The 19,592-nt window shown below is 44.3% G+C and overlaps 2 protein-coding genes across 7 annotated transcripts in view; one reads left to right on the forward strand and one right to left on the reverse strand.

The window, feature by feature from the left end:
* DCUN1D3 (defective in cullin neddylation 1 domain containing 3) overlaps positions 1 to 8,742 on the forward strand; it is a 36,471-nt gene extending 27,729 nt beyond the window's left edge. For all 6 annotated transcript variants that reach the window (XM_059415170.1, XM_059415168.1, XM_059415169.1 and 3 more), the window contains exons 2-3: positions 4,659 to 5,194; positions 6,464 to 8,742. In XM_059415170.1, coding sequence (XP_059271153.1) covers positions 4,764 to 5,194; positions 6,464 to 6,947 — 915 coding nt within the window. In that variant the 5' untranslated portion in view covers positions 4,659 to 4,763 and the 3' untranslated portion in view covers positions 6,948 to 8,742. The remainder of the gene's footprint in view (positions 1 to 4,658; positions 5,195 to 6,463) is intronic.
* Positions 8,743 to 17,238: 8,496 nt separating this feature from the next.
* The window catches only part of REXO5 (RNA exonuclease 5), a 32,448-nt gene continuing 30,094 nt past the window's right edge, over positions 17,239 to 19,592 (reverse strand). The window contains 3 exon segments of the mRNA XM_059416060.1: positions 17,239 to 17,462; positions 17,464 to 17,529; positions 18,800 to 18,918. Coding sequence (XP_059272043.1) covers positions 17,282 to 17,462; positions 17,464 to 17,529; positions 18,800 to 18,918 — 366 coding nt within the window. The 3' untranslated portion in view covers positions 17,239 to 17,281.

Below are 19,592 nucleotides of genomic sequence, written 5' to 3' on the forward strand. Positions count from 1 at the left end.
TTTACGTTATCTTGAGGTCCACCCGCCCTGTTTTAAAGTGAAGGCTGACAGTCACATGTTGGTGGCATCACCATGATTCTCATCCAGGTTTGTCTGCTCCAAGAGCTCCTCCTCTTAATTACTCTGACCCTGTTTTCTCCCTTCCTGAATAGCTCCTTGGCCTTGCTGTTCTTTTCTATTGCACGGAGCATTTGGGTATAGTGGTTGTAATGTACTACTAAATACAGAGTGGTATTCCTTAATAATGGTGCTCTGTTGCTGGTAAAATTTGGCTTTTGGGGCGCCCAGGTGGTGCCGAGGCTGTCTGCTTCAGAGAGGCAGCTGAGATGACCAGCTGGAAAGGCAGTTCCGTTAAAGTGGTATACATGATTTTCTTTTCTTTTTTTTTTTTTTTAAAGATTTTATTTATTTATTTGATAGAGATCACAAGTAGGCAGAGAGGCAGGCAGAGAGAGAGGGGGAAGCAGGCTCCCTACTGAGCAGAGAGCCCGATGTGGGGCTCTATCACAGGACCCTGGGATGATGGCCTGAGCCGAAGGCAGAGGCTTTAACCCACTGAGCCACCGAGGCGCCCTAGAAATTCTTTTTCAAATCTACAAGAGCTAGGACCACGTAGAAAAGGGAAAGGAGTTTGGGACTACTAGCTGGAAGCTTGCCCCAGGTTAGGGACGGGGGTAACTACTGGGTTCAAGGTGTCCCTAGAACAAAGCAAATACCCAGCTTGATTTTACTCAGTATTAATCATAAGGAAGTCTTACCCTATGGAGAACCCGAGCTTGCGTGCTTTTGGGCAGTGGTGCATTTGAGCAAGGTCAGTGTTGTAGTTTAAGAGCTTGGCTGGTGGGGCGCCTGGGTGGCTCAGTGGGTTAAGCCACTGCCTTCGGCTCAGGTCATGATCTCAGGGTCCTGGGATCGAGTCCCGCATCGGGCTCTCTGCTCGGCAGGGAGCCTGCTTCCCTCTCTCTCTCTCTGCCTGCCTCTCCATCTACTTGTGATTTCTCTCTGTCAAATAAATAAATAAAATCTTTAAAAAAAAAAAAAAAAGAGCTTGGCTGGTAATAATAATGACTGATGGCTGTCCTCCATTGTTGGTGGGGGCCAGGAGGCATTGTGTGGCAAGTACCCTTTATCTGCATTTCCTGATGGAATCTTTAAAAAAAAAAAAAAGATTTTGTTTTAGAGAGACTGTGAGAAAGGGAACACAAGCAGTGGGGGTGGGAGAGGGAGAACAGGCTTCCCACGAAGCAGGGAGCCCGTGGGTCTTGGTTCCAGGACCTGAGCTGAAGGCAGATGCTTAAGGACTGGGCCACCCAGGTGCCCCTACTGACGGAATCCTTTCAACAGCTCTGTGAGGCAGATAGCATTTTGTGGGTTGAGCAGATACAGGTTTTGATCAGGGTCAGCCATAATCACTGGCAGAGTTGAGCTTTGATTTCCAAGCTGCAGCTTTTAACCATGCCGATTGACCGAAACAGCACTGCTTTAGGGCATCTTTGGCGAGGCTGAGTCCAAGGGCATCATCACTGCCTGAATCTCGGTGGCAGGGCTCTCTGGGAGAGGGCAGTGGGTAGGACGCTCTTCCTGAACACCGGGCATGGACAGTGCGTTCTCTTTCCAGTAGCGGGTGGTAAAACTTGCTCTTCCAGGATCACTGTCGTGACTTCAGAGCTCAGGACCCATGTGTTGGTGGGCTTTCCCTCAGTTCTCTGATGGGAGGTATACTCGGCAGTCTAGCCTAGTGCTAAAGGTGTGTGTCTCAAGACAGACATTGTGTGATGTTGGATGAGTTACTTTGTGCCTCAGTTTCCCTGTCTTTAAATGGGGTTGTGGTGAGGATATAGGAGTTTGAAGTCCATAAAATGCTTAGAAGCGTAGTGCCCGACATGGTATCAAGTATTCAATAATTGATAACTGCCATTATTAGCTGTTAGCCATCAGCTATCAAGCCCAGGGAGACTTTCAGCTTTAAAACACTTGAAGTGCTGTCAGCCTGGGGCACTGGGCTTGTGTGAGACTGAGCCTGGGGAAGGCGCTGGGGGCACAGCTGTTCTCCCGGGGAACGAGGTAGCGCAGAAGGGAGGCCCTTGGATAACCGGGGCTGTAGTCCCCACAGTCCCCACCAGGTCTGAAAATGTTTTCTTCTGGCTTGAGATCATCACTTCCCTCAAACACTCACCCAGCGTGGGGGCCTTTCACAGATAGGGACCAGAATGGAAGAAAGAGATCTGACCTTCTGGTACTTGCTGATTGATCATCTGTTCAAATTGATTTTCCCCTCCTTTTTCTCATCTGCTGGGCATGTTAAAAGCCTTCAGGTTCTGCTGTGTCAGGTCATCAGAGATGCTCTTATGTGGAGGGCCGTTGGGGTAAATGGGATTAGGGCCTCTTTGGGAGGCCCATCTGTTCTGTCCCTACCTGAAGGCCTTGGCGCCGGGATTTGGAGGAAGCTGGTTCAGTGAAGCATCTGTCCTGTGGGGGTGGAGGTACATGGCCTGGGGTAGGTGGGTCAGATGGAGGCCAGGAAATCCTCTTACCCTGCCAGGTACCTGGGCCTCCCTCCCCAGCAGGAGCTGAGCAGCAAACCCTGGTGAGTCAGCGTGCCTGGGAATTAGAATTGCCAGTCTGTGAGCATGTGGGGTTTGTGTAAGTTTGGGCCTTTTGTTTCTTTTAGCACTGTAGTCTTTAGAAACACAAATCTGGAAACCAGACCTTCCACATGGTATAGTCCTTTTTGTTTTGAGATACTTCAGCTCGAACAGTTGCTTTCCTTGTATGCTGGTCTTCCAAGAATTAACCCCTTGCCTTTTAAATTTTAATAGGTTGTGGTTAAGGTTTATTCCCTATACTGTTAAAGCATAAAAAGACAAGAAAACATACTTGGATCTGTCTTTCCACACCAAAAAACCCTTTCAGGTTTCAGTGGTTTTTGTGTGTGTGTTTCTTTCTTTTTTTTTTTTAAGTCTAAGTGAAATTGCAGATCTTTAGAGGGCATGTATGGGCATGTCTCTCTGTCATTCCTTCTCTTTGAGGGTGAAGAATAGGATACACCCTGATAACCATGAGTTTCCGATAAGTTATAAGAATGATTTTGGTCGTCATTTTAAACTGCTACACTCAGAATTTACCCATAGGATTCCTTTTGAAGATAACCCCAAATTTATCCAGGCACCATTTGGAGGAAATGAAAGCTCTTTAACTAAAGTTGAAAGGTCCATCCTCTGTAAAAAGCATCCTCTGCCCCACTGCCTGTCTCCTAAAGGCTTTGAATTTGGATCATGAAGGGCCATGAATGCTTCTTCCTAGAGCTGGAGAGGCATGGGACTGACCTTGATTTTGGTGCCCGTTAACCTGCTGTACTTTTGGCTCCTGGTCTAAAGTTCATTAACATTGTGAGTTTGGCCGCTGCAGGTAGACTTTTCCTACTAAGTTGTCGCTGGATCTTCTCGCGAGTGGTTGAAGTTAAGAAGAGTCCTGGGGCGCCTGGGTGGCTCAGTGGGTTAAGCAACTGCCTTCGGTTCAGGTCATGATCCCAAGGTCCTGGGATCGAGCCCCGTATCGTGCTCTCTGCTCAGCAGGGAGCCTGCTTCCCCCTCTTTCTATGCCTCCCTCTCTGCCTACTTGTGATCTCTCCCTCTCTCTGTAAAAAAAAAAAAAAAAAAGAGTCCTGAGAAGACAGAGTTAGCAGAGATATCACCTCACCCCTGGCCAGGAAATCTCTAGCAATTCTTTTAGAAACACTTTTAAATAGCATAGGTAATAAATAAACCACCATGATGAGTTTGTAATATATCAGTGCAGATTTCTTTTTTTATCTAGCAATTACTCTACCATTTAGAGACATTTGGATAAATCAGCCCCTCTTTTAAGGTGGAGACACTCCCTTGGAGGACTGAGTTTGCAGCCTTGTAGGACCTTGCTGTTTAGTGTGACCTTGGCTTGTACTCTTCATGCAGCCTCCCAGAGGACCGGTAGGGGGAGAATAAGACACGGGAGGCCCGGGAACTGTGGCTGGTGTTTGGCTCCTCTGGGTGGGCAGAGGAAGGGTGGAGAAAGGGCATTTCACCTACCGTGGGGGGAGCCCGAGAAAGGAATCGGGAGAGATCAGAGACAAATTTTAGTTTGCTGTGGGGCTAGGACCCTGCTTGTAGTCCTGACGCTACAAATCCTTTACCTCCTCTTTGGGCCCTTTTCTCCCTACTCATCCTACTTAAAAAGAAACTCAGAGGGTTTTGACATGAGAGACTAGAAGATGAACTTTTTATTTACACCTTCTGGCTTAACCCAGGACCAAATAGCTTTCTTCTGGCAAGTTGGCAAGACAGATTTCCTCTGGAATATTTCTGGCAAAACCGTAGTCTTCCTTGATGCATTCTGCACATGAATCAACCTCTTTGTAGCCTATGTTACCTTAAGAGTTTTAGGGATTTTCTTATTGGTTCTCCATACGTGTCCTAGCCCTGCATTTCCAGTGTGAAGGTCTGGAGCTTGCAGGGGGGTGGGGGGGGATGGCGAAGAGCTCTGGGTCTCTCCCCTGGTTCAGGCTTGGCTCACGGACATAGAATGGTGCCCCAGGCTGCAGTCCCTGCAGGGGAAGGGAATGGAGTTTGCGAATGCCCGTCTCCCTGTCCAGTGGTAACTGCTTTGTATTTTTTTTCTAGGTTGGCTGGCTCCTCTGGCTGATGGCATGTTGAGGCACATGGGCCAGTGGCAGCGAGGGCATCTGATCCAGAGGGGGCCACTCTAGGGGCCAGGCCATCAGCACCATGGGCCAGTGTGTCACCAAGTGCAAGAATCCCTCATCCACCCTGGGCAGCAAGAACGGAGACCGTGACCCTGGCAGCAAGTCACACAGCAGGCGGAGCGCAGGCCACCGCGAGGAACAGCCGCCAGCCTGTGGCAAGCCAGGTGGGGATATCCTTGTCAATGGGACCAAGAAGGCAGAGGCTGCCACCGAGCCCTGCCAGTTGCCAACGTCCTCTGGAGATGCTGGGAGGGAGCCCAAGTCCAATGCCGAGGAGTCTTCCCTGCAGAGGCTGGAAGAATTGTTCAGGCGCTACAAGGACGAGCGGGAGGATGCAATTTTGGAGGAAGGCATGGAGCGCTTTTGCAATGACTTATGTGTTGACCCCACGGAATTTCGAGTGCTGCTCTTGGCTTGGAAGTTCCAGGCCGCTACCATGTGCAAATTCACCAGGTTAGTCACAAAAACTTCATGTCACCAGGTGAGCCGAGGAGGACAAGTGCACTTTTGGGCAGCGGGGCCCAGCTGGGGGAGAACGGGGTTGGCTGCTTAGGCTTTGGGGTAAGTCGTTCTTTTTTTTGACCCGTTTCTCTAAAGCTGGTGCAGCCCCAGAGGAACAGGCAGGGACCGTCTTTGCCTGAGGTTAAGGAGTAGCCCATGTGACGCCCTGGGCCCCACACTGCTGCCCAGCCCCGCTGCCCTTTTGGGACCTTTAATCTTTCTTCCACCGTTTGGCTTGTTCATTCCCTCACTCCCTCAACCACTGGATATTTATTGTACACCTCTCGTGTGCCAGGCACTGTGAATGCCGGGCTGGGGAGCGCCTTTGGGGAGCCGCCTCCATCAGTGCACTGAGCTCCTTGCCCCTTCTGGCTCTGGACGCATGGCCCTCGGCCGGCGTCTGTGTCAGCCAGGACAGTTGGCCTCGGTGAGCACAGTAGTTGTGCACATTGCTGTGGCCACGCGTCCCTGTAGAGGTGGTTTGTGGGGAGGGAGTGGCAAGGTCACCCAGCGTATGATTTGCAGAGCACTGGGTTATAAATAAGAATTGACTTTGAGCCCTGCCCCCCAAGGTAGGTTGCCCGGCAGACTTCGGATGCCTTGTGTCTTCAGCTGAAACAGCAGTCTCTGAGATGATCATCAGTGAGAGACCAGGTTGTAACCTGAAAGTATTATGTAGATGTTAAAAATACATATGCAGTTTTCGTTTTTTAATAACAGAACTTTGATCTCTGGAGCAGAGTTAGGCAGGTTTATCCAGAATCTTTGGCTCTAAAGATCTCTCTTGGCAGTCACCAAAAACATTCCAAAAACAAGCAACCATAGAGAATCAAAAGGAAAGCAGGAAGACTCCCCCGCCTGAGAGGGGAGTCTGCAGCTTAATCACTGTTGCAGAATAGGAGATAGGGCATCGAGCGGCGGACTGGGGTTTCGCTTTGGAAGGATGAATAAGTGAATGAACCAAACACCGTCAGCTGCCTACCATGTGCCAGACACGGTTAGAAGCAGTTGACACATATTTTTAGTCCTCACCAAAACCCTATGAAGTAAGGTGGTATTCTCACCATTTGACAGATGACGAAATAGGACTAATTAGTGGAGGAGTTGGAATTCAAAGCCGGGTCATCCAGCCTCCAAGCCATGCTCTTACTTTGCTATGTTGCTTCTCAGCAGATGCTACTGTTTATAAACATTAATTGTGCCCCCTCCTTCCTGTTGCAGGAAGGAGTTTTTTGATGGCTGCAAAGCAATAAGTGCAGACAGCATTGATGGGATCTGTGCACGGTTCCCTAGCCTCTTAACGGAAGCCAAACAAGAGGATAAATTTAAGGATCTCTACCGGTTTACATTTCAGTTCGGTCTGGACTCTGAAGAAGGGCAGCGGTCACTGCATCGGGAAATAGCCATTGCCCTGTGGAAACTAGTCTTTACCCAGAACAATCCTCCAGTATTGGACCAGTGGCTAAACTTCCTAACTGAGAACCCCTCGGGGATCAAGGGCATCTCCCGGGACACCTGGAACATGTTCCTTAACTTCACTCAGGTGATTGGTCCTGACCTCAGCAACTACAGCGAAGACGAGGCCTGGCCAAGTCTCTTTGATACCTTTGTGGAGTGGGAAATGGAGCGAAGGAAAAGAGAAGGGGAAGGGAGAGGTGCACTCAGCTCAGGGCCCGAGGGCTTGTGTCCCGGGGAGCAGACTTAGTGGCTCTATCCCAGGAGCAGCAGCAGCAGCAAGGATCTGCCTGCTGCCCTGCAGCCAACCGAGGAATTGGACCTTTCTGGAAATTACTGAAGATCCAGATATTTTCTACTTTACACCTTTCTCTGCCTTGTATCTGAAAGGGCTCTAAAATGCTGTATCATGTTTTAGGCACTTTCTTCACTTTTTGGTTATTTTGGTTATTTCTTTTGGGGGGTGTTCCCCAAAATATTTGAACCTGGCTACATGTTGTGTATTTTTTTTTTTTTGAAGCCTTCAGATAGAATAAGCCTGCCATTTCTTGCACAAATTAGATTTCTTTGTGGGGGAGGGTTATAGAGCAGGGAGGGGGGAATGGGACGGTTAGGTTGAATTAACATTACAAGATGATACAGTGCCAGATCTCAGTTTTGCATATTCTGTTTTTCAGGGCAGGTCTGTACTGTGTGTAGTGCTGTTTACATGATTGAATTTAGGTTGTAATAATTATTTTAAAAGATTTACACAGAATTGAATAGCAGTGTTAACTGTTAACCATATTGCATTAATTCCCAGGCAATTTAAAGCTCTTGGAGAGCCAAGGCCAGCCAAGAGCATTTGTAGTCTGGTGACAACCCCCTTTTAAGCTAATTTATCCGAAACCCTTTTTTCTTTACTTCTTGCTCATTCCTTCTTTGACCTATTGCATTTCATGTTGAGTTTATCCATCAACATGCTGCACCTGTCAGTCAAGTGAGCAGTTTTTTTTTTTGGTTTTTTTTTTTTTTTTTAGAACACATAGTACTGAGAACCACTTAAGCATTGAATGCAGAGAAAGCAGTGCTACCTCAGTTTTGCTGGAAGTAGACTTTGATAGTTTTCTTTTTTCGATGAATTTTCTGTATTTTCATGTTGTAAGTGAAAATACCCTTTTTTTTTTTTTCATTTGCCTTGGAGCCAAAGTTTCTGTTCCTGGTGGTCGGAAAACTGTGCCTGCCGGCCAACTGACTTGAAGGAAAACTGTGGTATGGAGCTCTGCTTGAATTTTTTTTTTTTTTTTTTAAGTTTTTTTGAGTATCATCAGCTTACTTGTCTGGCAAGTGCAGATGCCTGGGGCTGGCCTGAACTCTGCCAAACAAATACAGAAGTGTATTTAATAGTTAAACGTGTGCCCTTTCCCTTCTTGCTGCACCCACGTTGTCACTTAACCCCCAGGAGTTATTTATTATCTTCTTTGTTAATGTCAGGCTCATTTGGGGTAATGTGATGACTGTTTAGGTTTACATGACCCTTCTCTCCTTCCCCTACCCCCAAATATGTATATATACATATATAAGATATGTATATATTTTACCTATATAAAATATATATATACACATATATGTATCTATATTCCTTTGTTTCTTTGCCTGCTAAAACTGGCCATAAAAGAGGGAGCTGCCTTCAATATATAATGCATAAGAAGAGTGCCAGGGAACATCATAAATGGAGGTTTTTGAATCTGAATTTGGACCATCCTCACTAAAGAGAGGATGAATTTTCTCAGCCTTTTCCTCACAAGAGGGAGGCCCAGTTGCCCAGACTCCTCCACGTGCTTGCTCCATAAGGCCAGCTTTGGCCAAACTGCCACACAGGAGCTGACTCTGGTCCTACCTGGTTTCAGTAGAGGGTCCTCTGGTTGTTTTTCCATTAAAAAAACATGTCCTCAAAAAACTGTACTGGAAAGGTGGGTGGCAGGAACTTGTACAGTTCAGCTCCCAACACTTGGGAACAGATTGAAAAGGGAATCTTTTAAATAAAAACTTACAAAATATTTATACTTTTGAGGTAATGAGAGTTTGTCTATTAAACATTTGTTGGAGTTTCTTCTCTAACTGCTTCCATCTGCCTCCTAGGTATATGTTTCTCAGCCTGGGCAGGAATTGCTTATTTTGAATTCCTTTATTAGGAAGCTTATGGCTCTAGGCTCCCATCTTTCCAAAGACGATTACTTAGGGAGTTTATGCAGTCGATGTTTTTCCAAGATTGACATTGACATAGGAAATGGTTGGTTTGATTTCTTTTTCTTTTCTTTTTTTTTTTTTTTGAAGATCCTAAACCTGGCAGTTGCCCCCTCTAGAGGGGCAGAAGGGAAACTTTTAAAATCAGCCACAGCAAGTTAGCAGTACTGCTGGAAAGCTGAAGAGGTTCCCAGTCCAGATATCTGGCTTTGTTCTAGCCTGACACAAGTTCCTTATATAAATAGAGTTTCTTTTTTTTTTTTTTTAATATTTTATTTATTTATTTGATACAGAGAGAGAGATCACAAGTAGGCAGAGAACCAGGCAGAGAGAGAGAGGGGAAGCAGGCTCCCTGCTGAGCAGAGAGCCCGATGCGGGGCTCAATCCCAGAATCCTGAGATCATGACCTGAGCCGAAGGCAGAGGCTTAACCCACTGAGCCACCCAGGTGCCCCATAAATGGAGTTTCTAGGGGCCCCAGCAGGTTCTGTGGGCTCAACTGTAGTCAGGGTCCCCAGACTGAAGTCTTAAAGATACTATACTGCCTTCTCATCTAGCCAGTCCTGCAACCCCCAGTTTTTCTTGCTTGTAGACTGGGTAGAGGTTGAAAAAGGGAAAAGGCAGGCTGCATCTAGTCAGGTTAAGGTTCTCTTCTTAGATTACAAGGGTATACGGAGAGAAGTGCACAAAAGGGCTTGGCACCGAGGGTCCTGAGGACTCTGGAGGAACTGGATTCCTTCCCCGGCCTACAAGGTGCCATTCCATCCATGCATTAGGTGTGCTAGAGTGGGTGGATTTTGTTAACTGTTCAGCCTCCCCATCCCCCACAAAAAGAGCCATTAAATTATTTTTGGTTATATTTTAATGATCTGTTACAGAAATGTAGTTGAAAAACCAGAAGAGGGAGCAGTTAGGGAAGGACTTACAGGTTCTATACAGGTTGGCATTCCTGATGCAATGGTTTCCAAGCTTCTGTAGTGGCTGGGGCCAATGTCTGACTTGACCACAGGAAAAGCAGTTTTTTTTCAAAGGGATTGAAGGTGGGGTTTGTGTAGGGTTTTGTAGTCACACTATCGAGAAATGAAAGGCCCCTATTCCTTTTAACCTAGAAATAGGTTTGCTGTTTAATGAATGAGCCGTAATTGTGCAGAAGATGCCAGATGCATGCCCCTCAGGTAAGCCAGCACGCTCTTCACTTTAACAGTGTAACATCAGGGTGGTGTGAAGAGGGGCAGGATGTGGACGCCATTTTGAAAATAGCAAATTACCTGAAGGTGACTCTAAGAAATTGAATATGGATTGGGAAATCCTTGGATTTTGGCAAATGGCTTTGAGTTTATGATGTTTTAGGGATTAGAAAGCTGTATGAGATGAAGTGTTGCTTCATTGAAATGCTTTTCCCCCATTCCTGCCATATTTGAATGTATCATTAACCCGATCCCTGTAATGACACTTTGCTGTGCTTTAGCTGGATGCCTCAATAGTTTCCCTTATCTGTGCCAGTTGTGGTCCAAGTTGTGCCAGTTGGGTCCAAGACCCCCTATCTAGTCTTCTGGTAAGAAAAATTAGAGCTGGGTAAGGATCCAAATTTAACCCAAGCCCAGAGGCCCAAAGTAATCCAACTGGAAATGTCATGTACAAGGCAGTGTTTTCAATATTAAACTTCCCTAAGGAAGGCACAAACTAGCCTTCTTGGAAAGGAAGAAGGGATTAAGCCACAGAGTATTTATTAGTTCATCGTTGATACAGTTCTGATCTCCCAGAGACTCGTGCCAAAATTCAGTCCTCAGTGCTGGAACCTGCAGGGTGTGGAACTCCATAGTTCATGTGACGGCCTCAAATGCTAAACTATGCCAAACTGCATTAAACAACGGTGGGAAGTTACGGGGATAAGGACTTGGGTCTAAAAGTTTGAAAACCAAAACATCTATATTTAGGACTGGTTTGCCACATTTAAAAAGAAGTCTTGAGTGTAGGGAAGCCCAATTATACCATTACAAAGGCTGGAGAGAAGCTGCTGCTAGGTTTGTTTCAGCTGCCTGCTTTGCTGTTTTTCTTGTGTCTCTTAATGTTTGCTTAGTGATACTTGAACATCTTGGTAACTGACAAAGGTCTTCCCTTGGAGGGACTTGAAAAATACTGGTAACTGACAAAGGTCTTCCTTTGCTGGGACTCTAGCAGTAACTTGTTTAAGCAGCTGAAAGACTATTAAAGTTATTAACGTGTGTTAATTGGGTCTCATTTGAGGACCTATCTTATTGATCCTCCTCCTCCATAATCTGTTGCTGAATCCTAGAGTGGGTTCCCACCTACCCCCTTTCAAAAGAGTTTATTATTTCTATGGTTAGCTGTAATTATAGCATACATCCAGTTTAACCTGGACTGGGGGCTGGGTTTTAATGAGGATCTGGAGGTGTTTTTCCTTATTGAGAGTTATGCTTGAGCAGTGGTTGCAGAAGCCAAGATGATTCAAATAGCTTTGAGTAACCATCAAGTTCTGCTTCTGATTCAGGTGCTGGGGCCCCACATCCTCCCTACTCCTCTTGGAAACGAAGCCTGCTTTCATAGATACCTTCTTCCACCACCTACCTTCCCTTTTTACTATTTACTATGACATACTCTTGGATATTGCCAAAGGAAGCCATTCAGCAGATGCTGTGTCTCTCCCCACCCCCACCCCTTTTATTCCTGGATAAGTGTCTTCCCTCTGACTCTGGTCCTCAGCCCTGAGTCTGTAATTAATTGGTTCTTACCTGTTGCACTAATGAATATGATTCTAGGTTTCCAAGGGGGGGGGGACTTGAAACAATAGGCAAATGGGACTTGGATGAATTGGTCCTACAGATACCCTGCCTTAACTGAGGTGATGAGTCTGCTACTCATGTGACCCTCCACCTTTGTGGATTCCTCTTGGTTTGTGACCAGTGTGTCTGTTTCTTGAGGATGTACAAACTTGTTGGCAAAGGTCAATACTTTTGTTTGTATTCTCTGCACTGTTGCACTCTCCAAATGGCCCCTTGAATATTTTTATTAACTTGTTACACACACTTCTGTCTTTGTCTACATTTTTCTTTTGATGTTTTTTTTTATTTGGAAAGTTACCTGCTGTTGGATTTAATAAATTTGTTTACTTGACTATTGACAATTCTGAGAGAAAAATACCCCCACAAAAAACCAAACCAGTGACTTTATTCTGGGGCGAGATTTACCCATCGGGAGCCTCTTCCAACATGATATTGGATAGCAGTTCCTTTGCTTTGGAAAATAATCCAGATGGTACAGGATCCTCAGACTTCAAACATGGATGTTGACTTCCCACTTACCAGCTTAATGGCCTTTGGGGTCCTGATACTCGTAGGCAAAAAGCAAATGAGTCCTCAGAGGGCCACTACCTAAATAGTCTTATGGTAGCAACTGATGTGGATTCCCATGAGGAACAAAAAGTGAATTTGAGCACTGTGCTAATGGATGGCTCCTACATCTATCAGGCTGGCAGTGATTAAGGCAAAGGAGACAAGCTGAAACTGTCAAGTGCCACTGCTGTGTGACCTTTGGCAAGTTAGTGAAATTCCAAGTTTCCTTATACTCATCTGTAAAATCAAGAGAATTCCATCAGAGAGTTAGGATTTAAGTCTTTAAAAAGCACCTAAATCACGTAAGTTTAAGGTTTCCTAAAGGATACCAGGTGAGTAATGCAAGGAATCCAGAGAGGAAGAGATGGGGGTTGGCATGGTAACAGGACCTTTCAGGTCACTGCCCCTCCTGGGGGCTGAATTTCTCTCTGTGCCAAATTGGGGGTGGAGTTGGGGGATGGGGTTGCTTCGACTAACACGGTCCCCGATGGCTCTATTTGGCTCTTATATCCTAGAAGTCTGATGATGGTAGACCAGTTATGACCCGTAGCTTCCTTTCATTGTATTTTCTGTCTTGTTATTGTTTGTATTCAGGAAAGCTATTGGCCAGCCATCTTACTCACTTCTTTGATGGAGGCCCTAATGACCTTCCCAAAGATTTCCAGCCTCATGTTGGTACCTCCTAAAAATAAGTAAGTACAGTGGTGGGACTAGATGTGCTTTTATTTTTCCTTTCAGTTGGAAAGGACTTGGGAGTCATGGCTACATACTTTAGCTAGGGAGAAGGTTAAAAAAGGTTTCCTCAATGAACTGGGTTTTTTTTCCTTTTCTCTTATTACCAGGGTTAGCATCAGATGGAGGCTGGAAGGAAATGGGGTGGGGGTGGAGGGAGGTTACCTTTTTTCCCTCACTTAAAAGGTCTGTCTCCAAAACAGGTACTTGTTCCCCAGTTGGCTCTTGGGCTTGTGTCTTCTGGTCTAGGGCCTTTCTGACTTGAGCCCAGCCAGGGCTTTAACCAATAGAGTTTTGGGGAATTAGAAAGTGAAAGATACTGATTTGGGTTCTTATATAGAGCCTGGAGTTATTCAAGGTGTTAATATGGTGTTGTACAGATTATATATGGCTAAAATCCAATTTCTGATTAGATGAGGGGCAAGCAATGTCTTCACACCAGAAATGAACTTCACTGCATGTAGAATGGACTTTTTCTATCAAAAAAAGTTTAAGAAGGTAGTCCTGAGGGTCCAGAGAAGTTCAGAAGAGTTACCTTCTGAACTTTACCTTCTTTTTCCTCAAATTCAGTTGCCAAAAGCGCATGGCTGGGTTGGCTCTGGAAGTCCCATTTTAGCTCTGGCTTGTGACCTAGTTAGTCTTGGGGAAGCAGAGGTAAGAGCCAGCCTAACCTTTCCATTTCCTCTCCTTTGTTGTGACTTTTTCAGGAGGCCCTGTCTTACGAAAGCCATGACACTCTTCTCTGGGCTTAATGTTCTTCCTATGTAATGTTCCAACCTTGATTCTCTTGCCTTAGGGGTGCTGAAAAAGTCCTACTAGAATATGGCAGCAATGCAATCAAGAGCAAGGCGTCTGACTAGTGTTTTATAATCCATGCTGATGGAGACTCTCCATGGCCCTTTATGTGGGGTGGTGCTGCCGAACTTGCTAGTATATTAAAATAAAGAGCTACAAAATGGTATGGTACCTAGTGTAAGACAAGACAGAAGAAAACACTCGGGCTCTTATATACATGGACTTACATAGTAAAGGACAAATTCTCTTTGACTGGGTAAGTAAAGATAGATAAACAGGTAAAAATATAAATACTTGGGGGAGAAGTTGCTGTATGCCAAAATGAATTCGAGTAGGAATAAAGGTGTAAGTGTAAAAATTACATTATTTTAAAAAAAACATAGGGGTGCCTGGGTGGCTTGCCCAGTTAAGCATGCCACTTGATCTTAGCTCAGGTCTCCTTCGCATAGTTGTGAGTTCAAGCCCCTTGCTGGGCTCCATGCTGGGCATACAGCCTACTTAAAAAACAAGCCCCCCCCCCCCACCCTGCAAAACCATATACACTTGCCAGTGGCTATTAAATTGATCTTGGGATCAGTCAAGACTTTCTAAGTATAAGAGCAAATAGAAGAAATCACAAGACTTCTAAAACTACCTTAAAATAAAAAACTAGAAAACATATTTGCAGTAATCAACAGATGGACACTATACTTAATCCAGAAGGAAACCTTAAAGAAAAACAGTTGGCCAAAAAGCTTCTGAAAAAAATACATGCCAATCTATAGGATATTCAAATAAATAGAAATTTTAAAAAACTTTCTATTACATAAATAGATTTAACTTAAGCAAATTAGCAAAGATTTGGAACATGTCCATGCTAGCTAACACAGTAAAAAACTTCTGTGAAGTTAGAACAACCTTAAGTGTTCATACGCTTTAGCTCAATTTCACTTCTAGGAATTTTTCCTTGACAAATATTTATCAAGGATAAATATTTATCAAGGATATTATGCAAGGATATAATTGGGGGCAACTTCACTGTCAACAACAGGGGACTATTTTAGAAATTATGGCACACAACATGTTGGAATATTATGCAGCTATTAAAAACTGCTTTTGAATGATGTAAAAAGAAAAAAGACTGAAATAGTGGCAGTTGTTGACCCTGAGTGGTAGCATTAGAAGCAATTTTACCTTTTCTGGGTTTTTAAAGTTTCCATTGATTGGTTTTCTTTATAATAGGGAAGAAGTTATTTACAAAAGGGGGGGAAAAGGAAATGAAAACAAACATGGCTGAGTGACCTAAACCATTCCATTATGGGCAAGGAGGTCAGAAAACTGGAGTAATATGTTCAAAGCTTCAATGAGGAGTTGTGCAAAAACCCTTGCGAATTGCTTTTCTCCCCCAAATGAGCTGCTTCTCTAGCAGCTGCCTTGGCTGCCTAGAAGGGTGTGGGAGGAAAAATGCACAAACGCACTTATGAATGGAATGTGTATTTTGCAAGAGGCCAAGTTGGCAGCTTTGGCTTCCAAAAGGTGGGAGCATCAGCTGAAAGAACAGTGTGTGCAGACTGAGGCCTCAGAGACCTTATGGTTGGGCCCATCTCTGTAGAGTTCTGGACTTGGGGGCCCACTGGGAAACCTCCCATCTAGGAGAAGGAAATGGCCTTGGCTATTCCTAGGAGTAAAGGTGTTCTTGGCACATGGAGCCTAAATTTGTTGTGTGATCCTGCACTTGGAAGATGCTCCGCAGTAAATGTCACTTACTGAACACTTAATGTGGGTTTTTCCCTAATTTAATCATCGTAACAACCTCATGGAGTCGGTACTAATGTCCCCATTTTATAAGTGAGGTAACAAGGCTCAGAGAGGGAAAGTCACATAGCCCACTATTCTGTCATTTTTCCACAAGCTGGATCTTTGAATTTTCACAGTAATCCTTAAAAATATACTTTTTTTCTCATTTTATAAGCTGTGAAAATATACTCAGATGAGAGTAAGTGGCTTACCCAGAAGCAGAGCTGAAGTGCCAGCCCATATTCAAAGGCAGATCTTATTTTGTCTCCGGACTGGAGTCTCAAGAAGTAAACAGCAGCTAAGCTCTTAGAGCGTTGGAGCTCAGCTGTGGGTAGGAAAAGAATCCAGCAACAATGTCAGTTTCAAGATAATGTCAGGGCCTTCACTGTATGTATACCTGGGCAACTTTCCACTTTACAAGGGAGCTTCAAGTTGCAGTGTCTTGATCCTAAATCAAGCTCTTCAGTTCTGGCTCCTGGTTCCCAGCTTTTATATAGGGCTGTCTCCTATAGAAGTTAAATGATTAAACACTGCCTCAAATGCCCAATCTTGAAAAATTAATTTTAAGTATTCTAGTTATAAAAGCAATATATGGTGATTTAAAACCAAAACAGCCAAAAACAATTTGGTAACACAATTTGCCAAAACAATTTAGTAATTTTCCAGCCCTACCACATTTGACAGACAACCTTCCAGGTTTTGTTCCAAGCCTATGCATATCTTTTTCTACTATTCTATAACCCTCTATATTTCCTACAACATATACTGGGAATGTATAATCACATCTTCACAACAATGCTATGAGGTATGTACCATTACTGTTCCAACCACAGAAATGTTACTTACAAGTTCACACAATATGCAGGAAAGCTAGGATTCAGCATCTGTCTGTATCCAGAGGTCAACTGCCACTTCTTGCAGATCTCTTTTTACTAGAAATTTTATTTATACGCACATAATTTTTTTAAAATGGCCAACAAGAATTTGGTTGTGCTCACCCTGTAGTAGCTCCTCTATGTATGTTTGTGTGCGACTGTACTATAGTATGTTACTACAGAAGTGGAATTGCTGGATCCCAATGTATGGAGTAATTTACAAGGGTTTTTTGGTATACGTACTGTATCTGGATTAGTTCATCTTTTCCAGAGGGCAGATAAATCTGTTTTGGAGTTGTGTGTACCTGTACCCATATCTTTCCCAACACAGAATGTTAATATTTTGAAAGTTGATAAAAAAGCAGAGCAGTAGCTTTCGCTGAAATTGAAGCTTTCAGTTCTAAAGGGGAGATCTGATAGGGTGGAGGCACCTACTGGTGAAAGGTGACATTGCAATCTCACTCAAGGGAAGGAAGCACCCCAACAAACGGAACCGAGAGGGTGCTTCCACTGTTGGTAAAAAGCAGTCTTCCACTCTCCTGTGTCTGTGCAGCTGCCAGATTTTCATTTCAGCCTTTCTCCCTTCAATTTTATAAGAGCTGTTAATGAGAAAAGTTTGCCTTACAGAAATTTGCTTCATAGATAACCTGATAATGGCTGGTTTTTCTCCACAGCAAAGTCCCTCCTCCTTAGTTTCCTTACCTCCATATACCATTTAATAGGAGTGTTACCATGGAATGAGCACCTACTACAGATGTGTAAGTCCACTGACACAAAGCACAAACTGGTTTCCTTCTCACCCTGTCTTAAGATGAGAATGCTCAAATTTTAGGCATTTATTGAAAATTTATACATGCCATATAAATGGACCGAACTTCTTAAGTGGTACACCATTTCCACAAAAGCTGTGTGCTGGATAGAGAGGCTGCAGCCTGACCACATTCTCTGCCACTGCCCGTGAGAGCTAATGGCACATGGAAAATGATGGGCAGACTCATGAACACATGTTTGGCATGGTGCTTTCTTCTTCATCTTTTATTCCCATCAGTCCTAGGCCAGAGAATGATCCGTGAGTGCTGCAAACAAATGGGGTGAAGATAGGTCACTAATCCGCAGGGTTTAAAAGAATGGTTACAAACTCATAGGTAAGAGGTGGTAAGTTTTTTTGGGTATGTGTATGGGGTGGGGCACAGGCAGGTAAGGCAGTTGAACAAAAGCTGCCAACTGAAAATGGCTCAATGGAAAGAACACTGACAAGTCCTAGAGTCCTGGAATCAAGTCAGCTCTGCCATTTAACAGATGGGAGGCATATCTCAATCTAGGGTGAATGACCTCAAAGTGGGCTTTCATTTTTTCAACTAAAAAACTATTAAATACGTAAGTTACTATCTCATGGGGCTTTTGTGAGGACTATCTAATAATAGCTAAAATATACAGATCATTTCCTTATGCTTTCTTCATATATCATACAGATCATTCACCAGGTACCAGGCTTTATTTTATAAAGTACTTTATGTGCATTCTCATTTAATCCTTCAAAACAGCTTATGTACCTAAACTAGGTACTGATGCAGGTCTAATTGTTCTGTCCACTTTTTAAAAAGAATCAAGCTCTTGATTGTTCAACAAGCTGAGTGACAGAACCAGGTAATAAAGGCAATCTACCATCAAGAGTCCTTCAAAGCCATGTATGTTGTAAAACACTTGGTCCAGTGGCTAGAATGCAGACATCATCCAGTACATGTTCATCTACCCACTCATTCCAGAATTGCCTATCTTTATGCTTTAGGATTTAACAGGAATTTTTCTTTTAAAGAAAAGAGTTTCCAGTTGAAAGGGTTTGGAACTCACTGCTATTCCAAATCTCTTATTTTACCAAAGGGAAATTGAGACCCACAGAGGGAAAGTGGCTTGGCCTGTTGTCAGAGAAGGTATGTGATAGCGCTGGGACTGGCAGAAGGCAGGACCATGCTCCTGAAACGTGGGAAGGGTCATAATCTGGTCTGGGCCTTGCCCTAGACCTTCTTTGACTGTTTTTATTCAAGTGGGGGATTAGGCAGCTGCTTTTTGTCCTGCAGAGGCTATAGGATCTAAGGCCTCTGGCTTAAAACTGGGATGAACTATCTCCCTGAGGGGCTAATAAGTATTATTAATTAATTAATTAATTAATTAATTAAATGGAAGAGCATATGTATGTGTAAAATGGATAATGGATATATAATACCCAAGAATAAAGAGAGGATTCCTTAAGTCCTCATTTATGTGCTGGAATGTCAACCAAAAGGCCTTTCTCTCAGCTGAAGTCTAGAGGCCAGAATCCTGAAGGGACAACCCTTTAGTCCTTACCTCTTGGTTCCTGGCAGCAAGATGAGGCAGAGTGTGCCTGGGCCCAGGCTGTGGTAGAGCTTCCCTATCTTCCGGCCCCAGCGCCAGGCTGCTATCTTTGGGTGGTCCATCTTCAGAGCCTAGGATCAAAGGCAGATGTTGACACTCAGCTGGAGTATCCTCTGCTCACCTTTGGAGGGGCTGCAACTTTCTTCAAGTTCTAGGACCTTGGGGTCCCAGAAAAGGCTCTGTTTAAATTCTCTATCTGCAGCTAAAGCCCATACTTCAGGGTTCCCTGTCCACCCCACCATCTCCAGGTCTTCGATCAGTTTAGGAGTACAACTGTTGTTCTTTCCTCCATTATGGATTGGGTCTTCCAGGGCCCTGACACAGAGGAACCACGTCACTAATGGCCCCTGTCATTAAGTATCTTTGTGACCTGGGCAAATCCCTCAACTAGTTCTGGCGTCTATTTCTCACCTATTAAGTGTGGGAGATGAGACGAGAACAGGGTTTCCCAAACTTCAGCCATTGACCTTCTACCTTTACCCTTTTACTTGTGTATCCTAATATTTTTCTTTAAATTTTCTGCCTTCATCTCACTAAGATAGATCTGTGAAGTCATCGGTTCAATGTGATTGTTATACAAGTGTTAGAACAAGATCTTGGCATAAGTAGGGGGAAAGGTCCATCTATGACCACTAAAAATCATCTTGTGTATGTACTATACTTTGGGAAACCCTAGATTACTAAAGACTTGCCCAGCTCTTTAACCTCCTATGTTAACCCCTCAGAGTCCCTTGGAGAGCCATCT

Source organism: Mustela nigripes, chromosome 11, assembly GCF_022355385.1.
Source record: "Mustela nigripes isolate SB6536 chromosome 11, MUSNIG.SB6536, whole genome shotgun sequence".
In the NCBI taxonomy this organism is placed as follows: domain Eukaryota; kingdom Metazoa; phylum Chordata; class Mammalia; order Carnivora; family Mustelidae; genus Mustela; species Mustela nigripes.